Source organism: Oryza glaberrima, chromosome 12 (assembly GCF_000147395.1).
Source record: "Oryza glaberrima chromosome 12, OglaRS2, whole genome shotgun sequence".
NCBI lineage: Eukaryota > Viridiplantae > Streptophyta > Magnoliopsida > Poales > Poaceae > Oryza > Oryza glaberrima.
This window is the reverse complement of record NC_068337.1, coordinates 2,295,770-2,314,746: the sequence shown is the minus strand read 5'-3', so window position 1 is coordinate 2,314,746 and position 18,977 is coordinate 2,295,770. Positions and strand designations below refer to the sequence as shown.

The 18,977-nt window shown below is 45.1% G+C and overlaps 2 protein-coding genes across 3 annotated transcripts; both read left to right on the top strand.

Moving 5' to 3' along the window:
- Positions 1-6,406: 6,406 nt before the first annotated feature.
- Positions 6,407-12,553, top strand: LOC127757592 (leucine-rich repeat receptor-like protein kinase PXC1). Of its 2 annotated transcripts, XM_052283137.1 has the most exons (6): positions 6,407-6,724; positions 6,920-7,029; positions 8,203-8,308; positions 8,651-8,898; positions 9,805-11,424; positions 11,520-12,553. In XM_052283137.1, exons 5-6 carry the CDS (start codon positions 9,825-9,827, stop codon positions 12,239-12,241), a joined length of 2,322 nt encoding a protein of 773 aa, XP_052139097.1. In that variant the 5' UTR covers positions 6,407-6,724; positions 6,920-7,029; positions 8,203-8,308; positions 8,651-8,898; positions 9,805-9,824; the 3' UTR covers positions 12,242-12,553. The 2 variants fall into 2 exon arrangements, with proteins under 2 accessions (XP_052139097.1, XP_052139095.1); XM_052283135.1 differs by lacking the exons at positions 6,407-6,724; positions 6,920-7,029; positions 8,203-8,308; positions 8,651-8,898 and adding an exon at positions 9,141-9,716.
- A 1,334-nt stretch (positions 12,554-13,887) lies between these two features.
- On the top strand, positions 13,888-18,303 carry LOC127757842 (pyruvate kinase 2, cytosolic). The gene is made up of 16 exons (XM_052283425.1): positions 13,888-14,164; positions 14,271-14,367; positions 14,473-14,570; positions 14,709-14,864; positions 15,104-15,181; positions 15,302-15,433; positions 15,662-15,742; positions 15,907-15,978; positions 16,062-16,151; positions 16,330-16,474; positions 16,550-16,638; positions 16,777-16,872; positions 17,015-17,082; positions 17,166-17,265; positions 17,398-17,457; positions 17,849-18,303. Exons 1-16 carry the CDS (start codon positions 14,096-14,098, stop codon positions 17,999-18,001), a joined length of 1,584 nt encoding a protein of 527 aa, XP_052139385.1. The 5' UTR covers positions 13,888-14,095; the 3' UTR covers positions 18,002-18,303.
- Positions 18,304-18,977: the final 674 nt, after the last annotated feature.

Below are 18,977 nucleotides of genomic sequence, written 5' to 3'. Positions count from 1 at the left end.
TGATCTATTAAGTCGTGCTTAGAATATCAATCTCTAGCATGTCCTCTGGTTGCCGATTAGGGTAGTATCGGAGTTTCAGCCGATCTTATCTGATTTAACCATATTCGATCTATGTGCCTCAGTGACATGTTAAATCCGCCCTTTATGTCAAGATCTTACTGCATTTAAGTATATTAAGCTTTTGTTTGGTATATTATACTTGTTTTGATATCTTTATGTAGAGTAGTATCGGAGTATTAGCCGATACATGCTAGATCTATCTGATCGGCTATGCTATAAGCATATATAATCCTGTTATTAATATATATTTCGATCTAAGTGATTTATACTGTCTCGGCATAGTGACCGATCTATGCCAATCACTTGATTTAAGTATATATTAATATAAGAACTATATATCGTTAATATCTACAGCCGATCGAATAGATTTAGTTCCTTACTGTCTATTTATAACCGCCGATCGATTCATATATGACATCGGCTCAAAGATAAATGATATGTCATTGGCACCTAGCCGATCGGCTATCATTTATAGATTTAACCACGAATTCTTTGTCTCTATTTCTTGTTGATTACAGGATCAAATCAATTGGCACGCTCATACATTCGAAGGCGAGCTTTGGACCTGCACTGGAGTTAAGCAGATCTCTCAGGCCTCATGTTTTCTGTCAACACATATGGAGGTCTTGACGACACGGGAGACGACGACCGCGCCCCTATGGTAGACGTCCACGGCAGAGACGAGCTCCCTAGGTAGCAACACCCTTCCCTGCCGCTGATCATCTCCGTCGAGTGGAGCAGCGGTGGCGGCCATGCACGGGAAAGAGAAGGCGTCGACGAAGTTGGCACTGTGGACAGGGAGTGGATGGAAAACACGAAGGAGTGGCATGGATCTAATTTCCCAAAATTCCAGTGGCACCCAGCCGATATCGCGAATAGTGGTGGTATTTTTCTAATTTGGTATATTTGTAGTGGCATGAATCCAATTAGGGATACATATACACACATGTGTGCACAACTTCACCTCAGATTTTACGAGCCTCATAAAACCCAAACCTTATGGCAACTTTGGCCATGTAAATTGTTGGATTGGGATGCACTAGGAAAATACAACAATGCTGAGGTGATCTCCTACCTCGTCGTCTCATAGTCAGGGTTGGAAATTTTGGACCGAAATTTCAGAAATTTCGGTCATTTCGGTGACCCCCGATACGATATTAATTGGGCCGAAATTTTTGAATTTTTCAATTTTTTCATGAATTTGGATAATATTTGTTCAAATTCAACTAAATTTTGTTCAAAATTTCGGAAATTTCGGACCGAAATTTCCGAAATTTCGGGATTTCGGTGACCCCCAATAGAAACCCCTGAATCAATAGAGTGAACCCTGCTCATAGTTAGGCTAGCACCTTGTTTTCGGCCGGTGACAAACAAGAAAGTATCATCCACGGACAATTGGCGTGAGACTACAGCTGTGTTCCGACTTCCGGCACGTCGGAATTACAATCGAAAAGCTCTCCACACAATCAACAATTGCACTCTTTTTTTTTTAGAACTCATGATTTTATTTAAGACTAATAGCACGTTATATGATGAGTTGATAAAACTTCCATAGAGTAAGAGGAGAGCAAGCCCAAAAAAGAGAAGCTGACAAGTATGCCCACAAGCATACGGGCTGGTAAACATACAGCACATATTGCAAAAGAACTCCTAAAAGATAGAAAAATGCAAAAGGGCCTAGAAAAAAGCAAAGGACTTCCAAAGATAAGAAAAAAAAAAGCGATCTGGTCCTTGCGCTGCTTCTTCCTCTAATCTGGTGACCAGGACAACGAAACCGACATCAACAACGACGGCGAAAGCAAGGGAGACTGTAAAATAGAGCTCCAAGCCGTAAAACCATACGGGGCTTTCACCACACAAGGCGGAAGTTGACGCACGACAAAAAGAATAGGAAGAATACAGTCGCACATTGAAGAACGTCGACAGCAATGAAATGGCTCACCACATTAGTAGCAACTTTGCCGGAGTTGGTTAGAATGGCTGGCATCACCTTCAACAGAAACACCAACCTGCTTGCCGGAGAAGCAGACTTATTGCCCTTCAAGCAGCGAACAACGTGAGAGCAAACCTGGAAGCCACCCAAAAGCAGGCAACAACTAAGGAGATCTTCAGCAGCACCTTCCATAGAGGACCACCGGAACAAGGGAGCTCGACGCCGGTGAATCCCTTGGACTACACACAAAAGGAAAACGGAATAAACCCTACACGGAATATATCCGACCATCCTATCGCCTAAGGGTAAGGAGGCCAACCCCTCTCCCTACCCTCATCAGCGGCGAACCACCGGATCGGAGGAGGAAAAGGGGTCAAGAAGAAAGAGGAAAAACTCTCGATGGATCTCAGAGTTTCGCGAGAGGGATAGAGAAAGTCCCGCCCCAGCTGATGGCTTCTTCTACTGCTCTACTACAAGTGAACTCGTATATCGTATCCCATGTCATGGATGGAGAACCAAGGAGATATAATTAGAACAGGTAGCAGCTAATGATAGGAGAAGTTATTTGGTCCTCCGGCGTAATCTTCTACTCCTTACATTCCAAAATATAATAACATAGAACTGGATGTCTCATCCAATACCAAATTGTTATATTTTAGGTTGGAGATAGTAGGAAATATCAACAAATATGCTGGTTGTGTTTGAGATTGATCAAGAAGAAGATGAAGTCACAGCAAGCAAAACGAGAAAGACATTAGCATACGATTAATTGAGTTTTAATTATTATAAACTAAAAAATATATATATAAACACACCGTTTATTAGTTTTAAAATCATGCTAACAACAACCGAGAATAAATCTATTTCTGAGCGGCTACGTGTTTGTAACTTGAAAGACTAAGCTCGGAATATGGATCGTTATCATTGATAACAATGATAGAGAAAGACTACACAACGGTATACCGTTGAACGGTATACCACTTATCCCTCATGCCGCGGCCCCGCGTGCCGGCTTCTCCCGAGTATGTCGCGTGCTGCTAGGATTATCATCATGCAGGTTTGCTGTGTATATCAGTGTATAGTCTTTTTCCTGACAGCTAGCTAGTACCCAGCATGCCTAAGTCATGCCTTTGATACTAGCCTAGCTAGTAAATAAAACCGAAGGTACTACTAGCTTGTTGTGCATGCCAAATCCCTGTAATAGCTACGAACGTTACCTAGATACGGGGATACGGATACGTCGATACGCTTATATATATATATAATATATATATATATATATATATATATATATATATATATATTAAAAATACAAAAAAATCAAGGAACTTTTATAAAGAAATAGCGATATAATACTAGTATCAGTGTAGCAGATTCCATATCAATATTCTGCAATTTTCTCTTCTATAAGCAATTCAAATTAACAAGCGATTAAGATCCCAAAAACCACATATTAATAGTTCAATCATATATATTTCTTGATGACTTTGCATCAACATTAGCAGCCGCACTAACCAGTAACCTCTAGGATTGCTAGATGCACTAGCACTTGTATCTAACAAAAAGGATAGTACTTTGTCCTAAGGAAAACAAGAAAGGCACAACAGATTCAAGCATGAAACTTTTGAAGATAATGGATTACCCGGCCAGGCAGTCAAGCAAAGAAAGAAAAAGTTGCTCCGTGCTTCAATGCTGCCAGCCTGCCACTGGCCACCGCTATGCCCGGCGGCCGGCGTCGGAGGAAGTGCCTCACGCAGTCACGCGGCAAGCCGGCAACAGTTCTTGCCTCAAGGTTGGCGGCGAAAGAGGTGCGCCACTACCAGGCTGGCGGCGGCGGCTCTGCCGTCTCACGTAGGGGACGTTGTGGCCCCGCGCACGGTAGCAACGCGCGCGGCTGCAGCCGGCGTCCGGCGGCAACGCCGGGCACGCACGAAAGGCATCAACCATCAGGTTGGGAGCTCGTGAGGCGGCGCATCCCTGATGCGAGCGAAGACGGAGGAAGGTCGTGGCGTATCACTGGCGTATCGTGATTTATTTATTTTTTTGGAAATCGCAAATATGTGGGATACGTATCGGAGCGTATCCGATACGTATCCGTATCCGTTGCCGTATCCGATACGGATACGTGACTATGCAGCCGTATCAGGGTAACCCAGATAGCTACTAGTAGACCTGTACCCTAGCTATGTAGGGTACTTATTATGGCGGAGCCTAGTAGCCTAGCTATGTGTCTAAGATGGGTTGCATCTATTTGTTGTGTCCTATACCATGCACGGATTAGACCGGACAAATAATTACCAAGATTATACATGGATACAATGGATTATTCTAATTAGATATGTCATGTTGGGCTCTTGGTTATACCACATCTTAGAAACTCTAGTATGTGATATATAGATGCTAGATTATCATATCTGATATCCAGGTATTGGGTCGAATACCTAGGTACCAGGTATGAAACCTATAAATACAAGATCTGATGCTGAGTTATCCGGCCTGATACCTATAAGTACCGGATCCGATAACTAGGTATCGCGTCTGATACCTATGAGTACCAGATTGGATACCCGGGTATCGGGTATCTGATCTCATACCTATGAGTATTTGTTCCAATACCTATGCGTAACGGGTTGAATACCTAGGTACCGAGTATGATACTTATGAATACCAAGTCTGATACCTAAGTATTGGGTCTGATACCTATGAGTACCGGATTCGATACCTAGGTCAGGTTTGATACTTATGAGTATTGGATCCGGTATCGCGCATGATACCTATGAGTATCGGATCGGATACCCGGGTATCGGGTATCTGATCTTATACCTATGAGTATCAGTTCCGATACCTGTATGTACTGGGTTGGATACCCAGGTACCGAGTATGATACTTATGAATACCAAGTCTGATACCTAAGTATCGGGTTTGATACCTATGAGTACCGGATTCGATACCTAGGTTAGGTTTGATACTTATGAGTATCGGATCCGGTATCACGCATGATACCTATGAGTATCGGATCGGATACCCGGGTATCGGGTATCTGATCTTATACCTATGAGTATCAGTTCCGATACCTGTACATACTGGGTCGGATACCCAGGTACCGAGTATGATACCTATTAATACCAAGTCTAATACCTAGGTATTAGGTCTGATACCTATAAGTACCGGATTCGATACCTAGGTCGGGTTTGATACCTATGAGTACCGGATCCAATACCTAGATATCGGGTTGATAAATATTAGTAGAGGATCTGATACCAAATATAGGGTGTGATGGTACGAGACTTCAGATGTGATAGCACTAATTCTAATATTTATGGGTTATATACTTCTATTTAACAATCAAATAAAAAGATAGACCATGCATAGCTAGGCCAGAAAGTACAGCCAAACTTGCTCACGTGCCGCTGACATACTTTGTTTAGGCTCATGCTACTAACTCTAGTGCTTAATTCTAACTTTACTAGTTGAACCAGGTGTCAGACCCATATGGACCTAAAGAGGTGTAGAAGTAGTGCTGTATTAGAGTATTTCATAGCTATTTTGTACTGTAGGAGAAAAGAGACCTCTCGTCAGTCATCACTAGTCGGCAGCCTCCATGTGAAAGGACAACACACGACACGCTTTCAGAGAGAAAAAGAATCGGTGAGTGGTTGGTAAGTATAAATTATAAACTATACCGTTGAGACGGTACACCGTCCCATAGTTTAATTTGGAATCAAACCGGCCCACTAACATACGAGAAAGACTGGTACATTGGCCCGCAAATATATGGGCCTTTTATCTGGGGAGCGTATCCTATGCACATAGGCCCTCGCGTGTACACACCGTGTACACCAACTAAAAATTATCACAAAAAATTCTAGGAAAATTCATACATGTACTTTCAATAGTATTACATCTACGTGCAAAGTCGCATCTTCAAATTCATTCTACATAGAGAATAACAAAAAAGATAAAATTCTGACAAAATTGCAACCTTAAAACTGTCAGATTTTTTGTTTTTTTTGTTACGGCTAAAATATAATGAATTTGACGTTAAGATTTTAACCCTAGGTGTAATACAATTGAAAGTATGTGTATGATTTTTTTTCTAGATTTTTTGGTGACATTTTTTAGTTGCTGTGCACGTGTGTATACGTGAGGGCCTGTGTGCATAGGATATGTTGCCTCTTATCTGTTTATGTAGGCCTACCCAATCTCGGAGTTTTTCACAAAAACCCCTGATATTAACTCTAGCAACATATAGGTCCTGATCTTTTCTAAGAAGCCCCCTTTTCAGTCCAGATATTTGCATAAATATCCCTTATTTTAACCGTTAACATCCTCATTGGTCAGGATTATAGCATAAAAGCCCTTGATACTGCTCTAGAGTCCCCCCCCCCCCCCCCCCCCCCCCCCCGCGACGCCTTCAGCGACGGCGTGCCCATCCGACTCCGACGACGTTCTTCCGCCTCGCCGCCGATGATCCCCGCCGGCCAGCCATGTGTCCTACTCTACCCACCCACCAGCAGCCGATTGCACCTGCCACTGCCGTTTCTTCCCTCCACTGTAGAGTGGTCAGCGGAGATGGCCGGCAGACGGCAGGGGGGCAACCTTGCCTGGGACCGCGCCTCGCGCCGTGCTTGGAGACGACGGTCACATGGTTGGTCGCCGTGATGAAGCGGCTGCGCGACTTCAACCCCTGCGCCCCACTGGAGTCCCAGCAGTACACGGGGCAAGGCCCTGGTACATTGTTCACCCCTCGCACATGACTTGTTTGTTGAATTGCCTGAGTGGAAATCTTACGCTTACCTGACCTGCGCTATGTGTTTCTTTGATGATTGAGTTGGTACATGTGTTCTCCTATTTCATCATACTTTGTTTCAAATTTATACTCCATCCCATTTTGCAAATGAGATATGATGATGACATGATGTACAGATGAAAGAACAAGCTATAAGCTGGACTGCTAGAGAGCTGGATGGAGAAGGTCAAAGCGCACAACAAGGAGGAGCTCTTGCGCAAGCAGAGCTCTTTGCTGGGCACTGATGGTAAACCGGAACAAAGTATTCTCGAGGCAACTATTTGAACTCATTGGAAAATTTGTCAACCGTTTTTCTCTTGACAAACTTCGGCCAACGAACGCATCGCCAGCCCAGCAAAAAGAATGAACTGTCAAGCATTCTAAAATCTAAAGCCAACACTACCTATTGCTTTATATCTTAGGGCTGGTTTAGTTCCCAACTTTTTCTTCAAACTTCCAACTTTTCCATCACATCAAAACTTTTCTACACACACAAACTTCCAACTTTTCCGTCACATCATTCCAATTTCAACCAAACTTCCAATTTTGACGTGAACTAAACACATCCTTAATATGGTGGTAGAGATGCTACAGTCAGTAGGGTATGAAAGATTTGATTGGAATGAAAGGTTTCTTGAAAGGTTAAATGTTAGTCTTCTGTTTTTGCGTGCAAGGTATACTTAGGATTTCAGCTTATTGAAGAACCAAAACTTCATCATGAAAGCAATATTTTTTTAGCTTTGTAAATCCTAATTGTAACAACAGAAAAATGCACTCTATACGAGAGTATAGAAGATATTTGCTTCAAAACAATCTTGATCACATATGAATTCATTTTATCTTTTAAAGTCACTGATTTCCTTAGCTTAGTAGCCCGTTCATACCCAGGCTAAGATTTAAAGTGGATTTTAGTGCAGAACATACTAACATAAGACAGCCCCACTGACTATTTGCATAGATACACATTGTTGATGTGTTCCTGCGTATTTCTGCCTACTGCAATCCTTTGTTTTTCTCACCGGGCCGGCCTACTTCCATCTCCACTTGGGCATGTTCTTTTACATTGCTGATTTATCACTTTATTTTTGTACTTTGATTATAGTGAACTTCATGATTGCTGGCATACTTTTACCATCATGTTCTCCCATACAACTTAGACTGCGCAGGGTGCAATGCTACGATTGATTTTTCTTTTTTACCTTTTGAATTTAATTGTACAATGAATTGGATGAATGCCCAAAAAGCAATTGGAAGTTTTCTGCAGCCAGTCTTAGTTTTAGCACGATTAGATGTGAGCTCATGAAAATTTCGTCTTTTGTGATCTCAACTGCTCAAGGTTCTTTTGCTGCCTTTTCTTTGGACTCAACTTTGACTAAGTTCTTTGAGCTACTGATGGGCATTGATGTTTTTCTTGGTGCAGGATACTTGATAATGTAACCTAAAAAAGCAGGATGGACAATGAAACTGAAAGAAGCAAAGTTGTGATGATGAGATGAGTTAAACTACTGGCTGATAACAAAGTTGCAGTAATTTCTATGATCCCCCTCATGCTCCTACTCTGTGTTTGTATCTCTTTATTTGTTTTTTTTTTTCCTTTGCAACTGTGCCCTTGCTTTGGAACAAAACTTTGATAACCATTTAACACAATCGTCAAAGCAGAAGGAAAGCTTATTTGCAATTCCCTTTTGGAACTAATGACATCTGTTTAAGTAACAACGACCAACCTCAAAACTTCTGCTGCAACATTGTGTACTTTGTTGCTAGACTGGATGAACATCTAGCTGATGTTCTGTTTTAGCATTGCTTTACTTGAGACTTGATAGAGCCTGCTACCAGTTTCACTTAACCATTCGTGTTTATCTTCCCAGGATTTAATATGCTGGAATTAGGAAGTCTGAACAACATTTTGTGGAGGCTACTTTATTAAACTGCGGTGCTGCTCTGTCCAAACTTGCGCTAACTGCGGGAGAGAAGGGGGGCTAGCGTGAAAAGAAGAGGTAAAGAAAGAGAAAGGCAAAGGCGCGACATGATGCCTCGTCCAAGCTTTTTGTTGTCACGCTGCCAAAGAGGACAAGGATTTGGCCCTGCTTCTCTTCTTCTTCCTCCTCTTCTTGCGGTAAGATCACTACTACTATTACCATCACCATCACCGCATCATTTGCCAAACCATGGACCAGCTTGCCTTTTTCCAGGTTGCAGCTGCCTGACGCAGTTTAGCCAGCCACTGTAAAGTGCAGGTCCATTTATCTGACAAATAGAGTATGTGAGCTTAATAATTGTACAGTTTTTTCAAGGTCAATTTTAGGGGAGTAAAACACAATTAGTTTTGGAGGGGAAATAGCTTTTGACATTGCTGTGAGATGAGGGGTTGGTTTGGTTTGTGGCCTAAATAGTTCTTATCAAATTTTGTCAATACCAATTTTTGGTAAGTTTTGGCATGACTAATTTTGGTAAGGCAAATTTGTGTTTGGATTGAAGCCAAAATAGCCTAAGTTCGCTATTGAAATGGCATATTTTCTTAGTCATACCAAAATTTGGCTTCAAACCAAATAGACACTAAACACTATTGAAATTGCCAAATATTAGTAAGCCTAATTTAGGCCTCCAACCAAACCAGCTCGAGATGGCTTGTGTAGGTGAACTGGTGAACAGTTTGGCCTGCATCTGCATTGGTAGGGGCCTAGGAGCAGACAAGAACAGAGCAAAAGTGAAAAGTGGAAGCATCCAGTACTGTCAATCTGACACTGGCGCCACAGCTCTCGCGACCACTCCTCATCTCACACTTACCGAAGCAACAATAAAACCGTTCTATCCTCGCTTCAAAAATCGATCAAAAAATTCAAAAATCAAAAGTGAAAGAAAGGAAAGCACACGATGCTTCTCTTCACCCAATGCAGATCGATGGGGGTCGTACCAGTAGCAGAGATCATGGCTGTGAGCCTGTGATTGAGTGATCCCTTTCCTCCATGCCAATCTTGAATCTTTCTAGCTAAAAGAATCATCTGTGCTCTTGTGCTCGCAGCTAGCTGCACAGTGGTGACAATGGCGATGCTGCTGTTGTTGCGTTCTTTGGAGTTCTTGGCGATCATGGCGGTTGCATCGAGCTTGGCAATGCCGGTGGCGGCGGCGGCGGCGGTGCCACAGCCGGAGCCGGAGGTGAAGCCGAGCGACACCGACGCGCTCACCATCTTCCGGAACGGCGCCGACGCGCACGGCATCCTGGCGGCGAACTGGAGCACCTCGAACGCCTGCGCCGGCGGGTGGATCGGCGTCGGCTGCTCCGGCGACGGCCGCCGCGTGACGTCGCTGTCGCTGCCGTCGCTCGACCTGCGTGGGCCGCTCGACCCGCTCTCCCACCTCGGCGAGCTCCGGGCGCTCGACCTCCGCGGGAACCGCCTCAACGGCACGCTCGACACGCTCCTCCTCGGCGTCCCCAACCTCAAGCTGCTCTACCTCTCCCACAACGACATCTCCGGCGCCATCCCGGACGCCATCGCGCGGCTCCTCCGCCTCCTCCGCCTCGACCTCGCCGACAACAGCCTGCGCGGGGCCATCCCGGTGGCCGCGCTCGCCAACCTCACCGGCCTCCTCACGCTCAAGCTCCAGGACAACCTCCTCACCGGCTTGCTCCCGGACGTCACCGCCGCCCTCCCGCGCCTCGCCGAGTTCAACGCCTCCAACAACCAGCTCTCCGGCAGGGTGCCCGACGCCATGCGCGCCAAGTTCGGCCTCGCCTCGTTCGCCGGCAATGCCGGCCTCTGCGGGCTGGCGCCGCCGCTGCCGGCGTGCTCTTTCATGCCGCGCGAGCCAGCCCCGACGTCACCCTCCGTCCCGTCGTCGCCGCAGTCCGTGGTGCCATCGAACCCGGCGGCGTCGTCGTCGTCGGTTGCTTCGTCCTCGCCGGCGTTGGCCACACCGGAGTCGCGCGACGGACCCGGCAAGGGGGGGTTGAGCACCGGCGCCATTGCCGGCATCGTCGTCGGCAATGCTCTCTTCCTGTTCGCCATGCTGTCGCTGCTCGTGGCGTACTGCTGCTGCAGCACCGGCGGCGAGAGCGGCGGCGAGCCACCCAAGAAGAGGAAACGAGGCGGCCGCGTCGGCCTGGAGGATGACGACGACGGCGGGATGTTCGGCCACGGCAAGGGCGTGCAGCCAGGCCGGCCAGGCAGCGCCGGCATGCGCAGCGACGACGGCGGAGACAGCGACGGCGCGCGCAGCAAGCTGGTGTTCTTCGGGGTGGACGGCGGCGAGGACGACGACGACGACGACGGAGGCGGCAGCGACAGCAGCGCCGGCAGGAGGGCAACCGGCGGCGGCTGGACGGCGGCGCCGCACCAGCCTCACGGGAGGAGGAGCAGGTTCGCGCTGGAGGAGCTTCTCCGCGCGTCGGCGGAGATGGTCGGCCGCGGCAGCCTGGGCACCGTGTACCGCGCCGTCCTCAGCGACGGCCGCATGGTCGCCGTCAAGCGGCTGCGCGACGCCAACCCATGCGCCCGCGACGAGTTCCACCGCTACATGGACCTCATCGGCCGCCTCCGCCACCCAAACCTCGTCCCCCTCCGAGCCTTCTACTACGCCAAGCAGGAGAAGCTCCTCATCTACGACTACCTCCCCAATGGCAACCTCCATGACCGCCTCCACGGTACACATCCATGTCTGATGTCTCCTCCTCCTAGCTGTGAATCGCCATGAGAGTGGCACGATGAGCTCGATCTCGCCATTGATTGTGTTTGTCAGGGCACCGGATGTCGGGGGAGTCGCCGTTGGACTGGACGACGAGGGTGAGGCTTCTCCTCGGCGCGGCGCGCGGGCTGGCATGCGTCCACCGGGAGTACCGCACGTCGGCGATCCCCCACGGCAACGTCAAGTCCACCAACGTCCTGCTCGACAAGAACGGCGTCGCCTGCGTCGCCGACTTCGGCCTGGCGCTCCTCCTCAGCCCGGCGCACGCCATTGCCCGCCTCGGAGGCTACATCGCGCCGGAGCAGGAGGACAACAAGCGGCTGTCGCAGGAGGCCGACGTGTACAGCTTCGGCGTGCTCGTCCTCGAGGCGCTCACCGGGAAGGTGCCGGCGCAGTACCCGCAGCCGTCGCCGGTCGTCGCCGCCGACGCCGCCGCCGCGGACGCGCAGAGGAAAGACAAGAGGTGCTCGACGGCGGTGAGCCTGCCGGAGTGGGTGCGATCGGTGGTGCGGGAGGAGTGGACGGCGGAGGTGTTCGACGTGGAGCTGCTCCGGTACAAGGACATCGAGGAGGAGATGGTGGCGATGCTGCACGTCGCGCTGGCGTGCGTCACGCCGCAGCCGGAGCAGAGGCCGTCCATGGCCGACGTGGTGCGGATGATCGAGAGCATCCCGGTGGATCAGTCGCCGTTCCCGGAGGAGGACAGGGACATCTCCACCATGTCGCCGTCGATCGGCATTACCACTGACGACGGAGATGGTCGTCTCAGCTGCTAGCTCATCATCATCCTCCTCATTGATCTTCTTTTCTGAATTCTGAACAACTCTGCCTGCTGCATTTTTTCTGATTTCTGAAATGATGCTCTGCTCGATCTTGGCATTCTGAAGTCTGAAATTGCTACTGCAGCTGGTATTATCTTGAGCTGCTTTTCACTTCTGCTGAAATGTCGAATTGTCGATGTGCCTGTGCTTGGAAGATGGTGCTTGTGTTCTTGTAAGATAATTTTGGATTATGATGTCGAATGCATGCTCCTGGAGAACGCTGGCAGTTGCTGCTATACTCTGTTTGCGTTTGTCCTACTACTCTATTTTTAACTTTGACACAGTCTTCAAGATACTAGTTTGGCCAATAATATCTATATAAAAGTAAAATATTTTAAATAAAAAGTAAAATGTTTTAAATAAAAAGAGTTGTATATTGTTATAGTTTGTTTAATGATAAATTACCATCAATTACATGATTGATTTTTTTATTTTTTTTTTGCTATTAATAGTCACAGTTATAAATATTTGACTTGATATATGCTAAAAATACTTACTTATTTTCGGATGGAGGAAGTAGTCGGTACGGTTGTTTCTTTGTTTCTATTAGCGAATGTCGTTTAGTGACATACTAAAATGCTATAAAAATGAGAATATGGGCAATCTTCTACTACTATCACATCATCATTTTGTTCTTTTTTTTTTCTTTGAAGCGGATTGCGGATGTTGTACAACATTTTGGGGTGTGAAGTTCATGGCATGCTCACGCCAGACGATGACTGTAGACTATAGTACTATTTCGGTTGAAAATTAGCATTTGCATTATTATTCTATTAGTTAGCCTGTGTTCTTCTTGAGGGGGTTGGGAATCATCCCTCTACACGCAAAGTGGTGTGATAGAGTAACGCATGATTAAAAAGAATTAATATGTTTTTTAAAACAATTTTGTTATAATTGTTTTTACAAAACATACTATTTAATAGTTTGAAAAATATGCGCACGAAACGGAAGGGGTGAGTTGAGAACATAAGACAGATGCTTTCCGAAAGAACGATTGAGCTACCCTGATTAATCAATACCAGTAGCAAAAATGACCAGCAATCCTGCCTCATAAAACAATGACATATAGGTTTGCTAATGCCAACTGCTAAGCCAAATACAAATTCGTATCTGTTCTAGAAGACTAAAAGTAGTCTATTGGAAACAGAACAATCCGGTCAAACAGAAGCATCTTGTATGAAAATGGTAGTCCAGGACGAAAAAGAAAAAAAATGAGCCGACAACTAAGTTGACATCGTTAGGTAAACGTAAACAAAATTCCTTACGAAAAAAGAAAAAAAAACAAAAACACATGTAGACACTGTAGAGACCGATCAGTGGTCCCCACGAGACCACGAAGACCATGTCCATTGGAAGCGTAGAAGAAAAGCGGAAAGAGTTTGACCGATGCATCGGAACACGGCCCGCCACGCTGGCACCAGACGGTTTTGATGGGCCGGACCAGTCTCGGCGGCTCGGCCCACCACCACCCACCCATCCATCCATCCATCGCGGCGCATCGTACGGTCCAGAGCTAACCCAGCGGCGGGTCCAAACCCGCGTGCGGCGCGGCGCGTCACCATCCACCGTTTATTCGCAGCTCGTTTTATCACTGCTTAACCCTTTCTTCGAGATTTCCCTTTTCTTGGAGGCGCCACGTTTAAAGGGCGGAGTCGCTGTAATTAGAGAAGAGGATTTAAAGAGAGAGAAGGCCATTCTCTCTTGATTGCTTGGAGAGGAAGAAGAACAGCCGCCACCGCCGCCGTTAGGTTATTTATTTATTTTTTTTCTCGATCTGATCCGAGGAGGAGCGAAGCGAAGAAGGGCAAGATGCATTCGACGAATCTGCTGCTGGAGGAGCCCATCAGGATGGCATCCATCCTGGAGCCATCCAAGCCCGTAAGTTGCTCGAATGCTTTGATTTCGCTTCAGATTTGTTTGGTTTTTTTTTTTTGTTGATGAACCCTAAATTCGATTGATCTGCGGGGAAAAAAAAAATGCACAGAGCTTCTTCCCGGCGATGACCAAGATCGTGGGGACGCTGGGGCCAAAGTCGCGCTCCGTCGACACCATCTCCTCCTGCCTCAAGGCCGGCATGTCGGGTAACCAATCTGCTTGCTTCGCCATCTCCTGCTCGATCGAGCTGTTCTTAATCTTCTTGTGTTGGTGTTGGTGTTGGTGTTGGTGTTGTGTGGTGCGAATTGCAGTGGCCCGATTTGATTTCTCGTGGGGAGACGCCGAGTACCACCAGGAAACCCTTGAGAACCTCAAGGTCGCCATCAAGTCCACCAAGAAGCTCTGCGCGGTGAGCCCCCCTCACCGCCTTCAGATTTACTGCAATTCGATTCGATTTGATTCATTCACGGTCATGGTCTCTTAGTGTTTGCTTTTGCTGTTTTTGCATACTGACATTTTGGGTACTCTACTCCATTGGCATTGGCAGGTCATGCTTGACACGGTCGGCCCAGAGTTGCAGGTGGTGAACAAGAGCGAAGCCTCCATCTCCCTCGAGGAGAACGGCACTGTTATTCTCACCCCTGACCAGGGGCAGGAGGCCTCCTCACAAGTGCTGCCAATTAACTTCGCTGGGCTTGCTAAGGTAATACTCCCTTTCAGTGCTATTTTTTTTCCGAAATCTTATTACGCTGTGCATGAATGGTTGCAAGCGCATAGGTAGGAGTACCTTTCAGTGCTATTTATGCAAAATCTTATTATGCTGTGTATGAATGGTTGCAAATAGATAGGTCCTTCTTTTATGGAACTTGCTATTTTGTCACTGCGATTTCCAGCATATGCTCTGTTTGATATATAAAAAATGACTTATTGTTTTGTTTGCAGGCTGTGAAGCCAGGTGACACAATATTTGTTGGGCAATACTTGTTCACAGGCAGTGAGACTACTTCAGTTTGGTTAGAGGTAAATATATTCGGCATACTGCGCTTAGCGTTCTGCATTTTTTTTTCTTATGTCATTGTCAGTAGGATTTGCTTTGTGCCCACATTTTCCGATACCAAAACTCTAATTTGTCTGGTTTAGGTTTCTCAAATTAAAGGAGATGATGTGGTCTGTGTGATAAAAAACACAGCAACTCTGGCTGGGTCGCTCTTCACATTGCATTGCTCGCAGATTCACATCGACTTACCTACCCTATCTGATGAGGACAAGGAGGTAAGGAACTCATTTCAGAATAGTGATATGTATCTCCTTATGTATTTGTATTTGATGTCTTCCTTTATGGAATTAGGTAAAATGTTATATATTTTTCCTTTTGGAGCACCTTACTCAAAATCTGTCCTTTATGGAATTAAGTAAAATGTTATATATTTTTCCTTTTGGAGCACCTTACTCAAAATCTGTCCGATGCCTTAAATGCTTATGAGCATGTACTGCTTTCAGGTTATCAGAAAATGGGGTGCCCCAAACAAGATTGACTTCCTCTCTCTTTCTTATACAAGACATGTAGAAGATGTGCGACAGGTAATACATTTTTTTCTCAACGTTCCCGGTGTTTTGTCCTTGGAAGTAACCATTCATCGAAAACATGGCATTGCTATATCCAAATATGTGATCTCCTGTATGTTTTCATTTGGTACTTGAAAAGGAAGTTCTAAACAGTGCTGACATCTTTCGTTTCAATACAGGCACGTGAATTCCTCTCAAAGTTAGGTGACCTTAGCCAGACCCAGATTTTTGCAAAAATCGAGAATGTGGAGGTATTTACAACATGCACTTTTAACATCTCTGAGCCAGCTTCTGTTTGTTGTACAGCCTATCAACCCCCTATCTATTTTTGCAGGGGTTGAATAATTTTGATGAAATCCTCCAAGAAGCTGATGGTATCATCCTGTCAAGAGGAAACCTTGGAATTGATCTTCCACCTGAAAAGGTTAGTATTTCTAGCTTACGTCGAGCACATCAGAAGGCACTGCTTAATTGTACATCCGCTACACTTAGTACCTTATTATCAAGAATTGTAGTTTTCTCAAATTATGGTGCAATACTTGTCTATGGTTTAGTTATACTTTATTTATTTTGCTCTTTGACCTTTGCTGCTCATACTGTAGGTGTTTTTATTTCAAAAGTCTGCTCTGCACAAGTGCAACATGGCTGGAAAGCCTGCTGTTGTTACTCGTGTTGTAGACAGTATGACTGACAACCTCAGGCCTACTCGTGCAGAGGCTACGGATGTGGCAAATGCAGTGCTTGACGGTGAGTTGTTTGAGCTATTGGTAATGTTAAATTTTCAATTGCCTTCTGATAGTTTAACATACTTCTATTGTTTAGGGAGTGATGCCATTCTCCTTGGTGCTGAGACTCTGCGTGGTTTATACCCAGTTGAGACTATTTCAATAGTGGGTAAAATTTGTGCTGAGGTGAATTTTCTTCCTAAATATGTTTTTATTTACAATGTTTAACATGTATAAGGCAAAATCATTTCTGCCCAATTTTCGCTCTGTATTAGTTTGTTAGCATCATCAAGTTAATGGCATATGACATCCATTGTTTTGCAGGCTGAGAAGGTCTTCAACCAAGATTTATACTTCAAGAGAACTGTGAAACATGTGGGGGAGCCCATGACCCACTTGGAGTCTATTGCTTCCTCTGCGGTGTGTTCTTTGGTTCTTTTCATGTTTCAGACTTCATTTAATGCTGTTCACACGGAACACATTTTCTCATATTCCATTGATTTAAGTCTATGAGGCAAGTATTTTCTTTTTAGTCTGAACTGGTTCCTTCACTATTTTCTAGGTGCGAGCTGCTATTAAAGTGAAGGCGTCTGTCATAATTTGCTTCACATCATCTGGACGTGCTGCAAGGTAGAAAGACTGAATATAAGATAAGTTTGTATCTTAATGGAAAACTAATATCATCTCTAATCTGGCATCTGTACTATCTGCAGGCTAATTGCCAAGTATAGGCCAACCATGCCTGTTCTATCTGTTGTCATTCCTCGTCTAAAAACAAATCAACTGAGGTGGAGTTTCACTGGCGCATTTGAAGTACGTGATCAGCCTTTCTTTTTCTACTATGTCCATGATCTGTTCCTAACTTTCTATACAGATGTTTAGCTTGTCTTGTTTGGTTAACGCTTAGCTGTTGTAGCTCATATTTCTTGTATCCTTGTTCTGCAGGCAAGACAATCGCTCATAGTTAGAGGCCTCTTTCCGATGCTTGCTGATCCGAGGCATCCAGTAAGTTTGGCTTCTTTGTTGACTACAGAAATTGCAAAAATATTCATGCAAAACATACTTGGTGGATTTATTTTCTTGCAATTGAAAGGCTTGGCCTTGTCATGGGGGCTTTTTCAGATTTCTAATACATTACAATATAACAAAGCTTAGTAGATAGAAGCGTCAAATTTTAACATGATAGCTTTCTTGCTTGCATCATGTTCCACAATTATTAACAGTTCATATATGATAAACGTAAAAACAACTGGTATGCTTCCTGCATTGTTAACTGAAATATTCTTGAACTTGATAAGCTGATTTGTAGAGACCATTTAGGCGCAATAAGCCAGCTTATTAAGTGCTATTATTCTCGGGTGCAAATTTTGTAACCATCTTTCACTTCGTCTTTCAGGCTGAATCAACCAACGCTACAAATGAATCCGTTTTGAAGGTTGCTCTTGACCACGGTAAAGTTTCTGGTGTGATAAAGTCGCATGATCGCGTTGTTGTCTGCCAGAAGGTGGGAGATTCCTCGGTTGTGAAGATCATTGAGCTGGACGATTAGACAAGCAGCTTGTGCTCGTCGTCGATGATACTATGGCATGTTTTGCCAGATTTTGACTAGGCCAAAAACGTTGCTTCTTGGCTATGTATAATCCTATAGCTTCAAATGAGCAGTTTTTCCTATGGTGTATTCATAGGATTTGCCTTACAGCTTGAAACCATTATGATTTAGTTAAGGAAATTAAATTTGCGCAGTATTTCTGTATCGTATCACTTAGATGGGCAAATGGAATAATGAATTTTGGTACTGAAACCTTTTAAAGGTCGATGCGACCTATTTTTCATGGATTTTTCGTAATGCTACTTGACGTCCATCAAAGTGTTCATCTGAGTCTGACAAGGGACAATCGATGGTTGATCCCACGGTCACCCACCATGTACTAAACTCGAGCATTTCAAGGAATATGCAGTAGTATTGTCTCAAAAGCACATGATCACTTGCTTGATCCTTTACACATTTCATACCAATAAAAAAATTGCCTTGTAATGCCAACTCTCGAGTACAATCCTGCCATGGTTCCGCAGATCAAATTGGAAAGAGCATGCAGCTACTAGTCAATACAAGTAAATTTCATGCTCCACAGCCATTACAGAAAAAATCACGGAAAGCAGCTGACATGATTGTGATTAGCTCCTACAACTTCGTCTCTCTCCTATACCAACTTTTGAAGTTTCCAATCTACAAGTCGCGGGTTTTACACTTGAATGTGCTGTCCTGTACTGCAGTCTAAACAGTGATTTACACGGTGAAAGTTAAATGAAAATTATTTTGGCTCACTATACTCGTGCCGTTGCCGTTTGCCAAAGCACTACGGAAAAAAAAATGGTTAAAAGTATTACTTGTACAAAAGAATGATCATCGACAAATACTACTAATCACGATGGATTGACCATCCAGAAACAATTGTGCAGGAGAACCTGATGATACCCAGTATCTTCTGAAGCTTCTATCAGAAGAGGTCACAACTTTCCTCTTA

Coding starts and splice junctions, on each gene's coding strand:
- LOC127757592 (XM_052283135.1), top strand. CDS start 9,674: ATGCAGATCGATGGGGGTCGTACCAGTAGCAGAGATCATGGCT. Junction 9,717..9,804: donor CAGTAGCAGAGATCATGGCT/GTGAGCCTGTGA, acceptor TTGTGCTCGCAG/CTAGCTGCACAGTGGTGACA. Junction 11,425..11,519: donor CCTCCATGACCGCCTCCACG/GTACACATCCAT, acceptor TGTGTTTGTCAG/GGCACCGGATGTCGGGGGAG.
- LOC127757842 (XM_052283425.1), top strand. CDS start 14,096: ATGCATTCGACGAATCTGCTGCTGGAGGAGCCCATCAGGATGGCATCC. Junction 15,743..15,906: donor ATGTAGAAGATGTGCGACAG/GTAATACATTTT, acceptor GTTTCAATACAG/GCACGTGAATTCCTCTCAAA. Junction 16,152..16,329: donor TTGATCTTCCACCTGAAAAG/GTTAGTATTTCT, acceptor CTCATACTGTAG/GTGTTTTTATTTCAAAAGTC.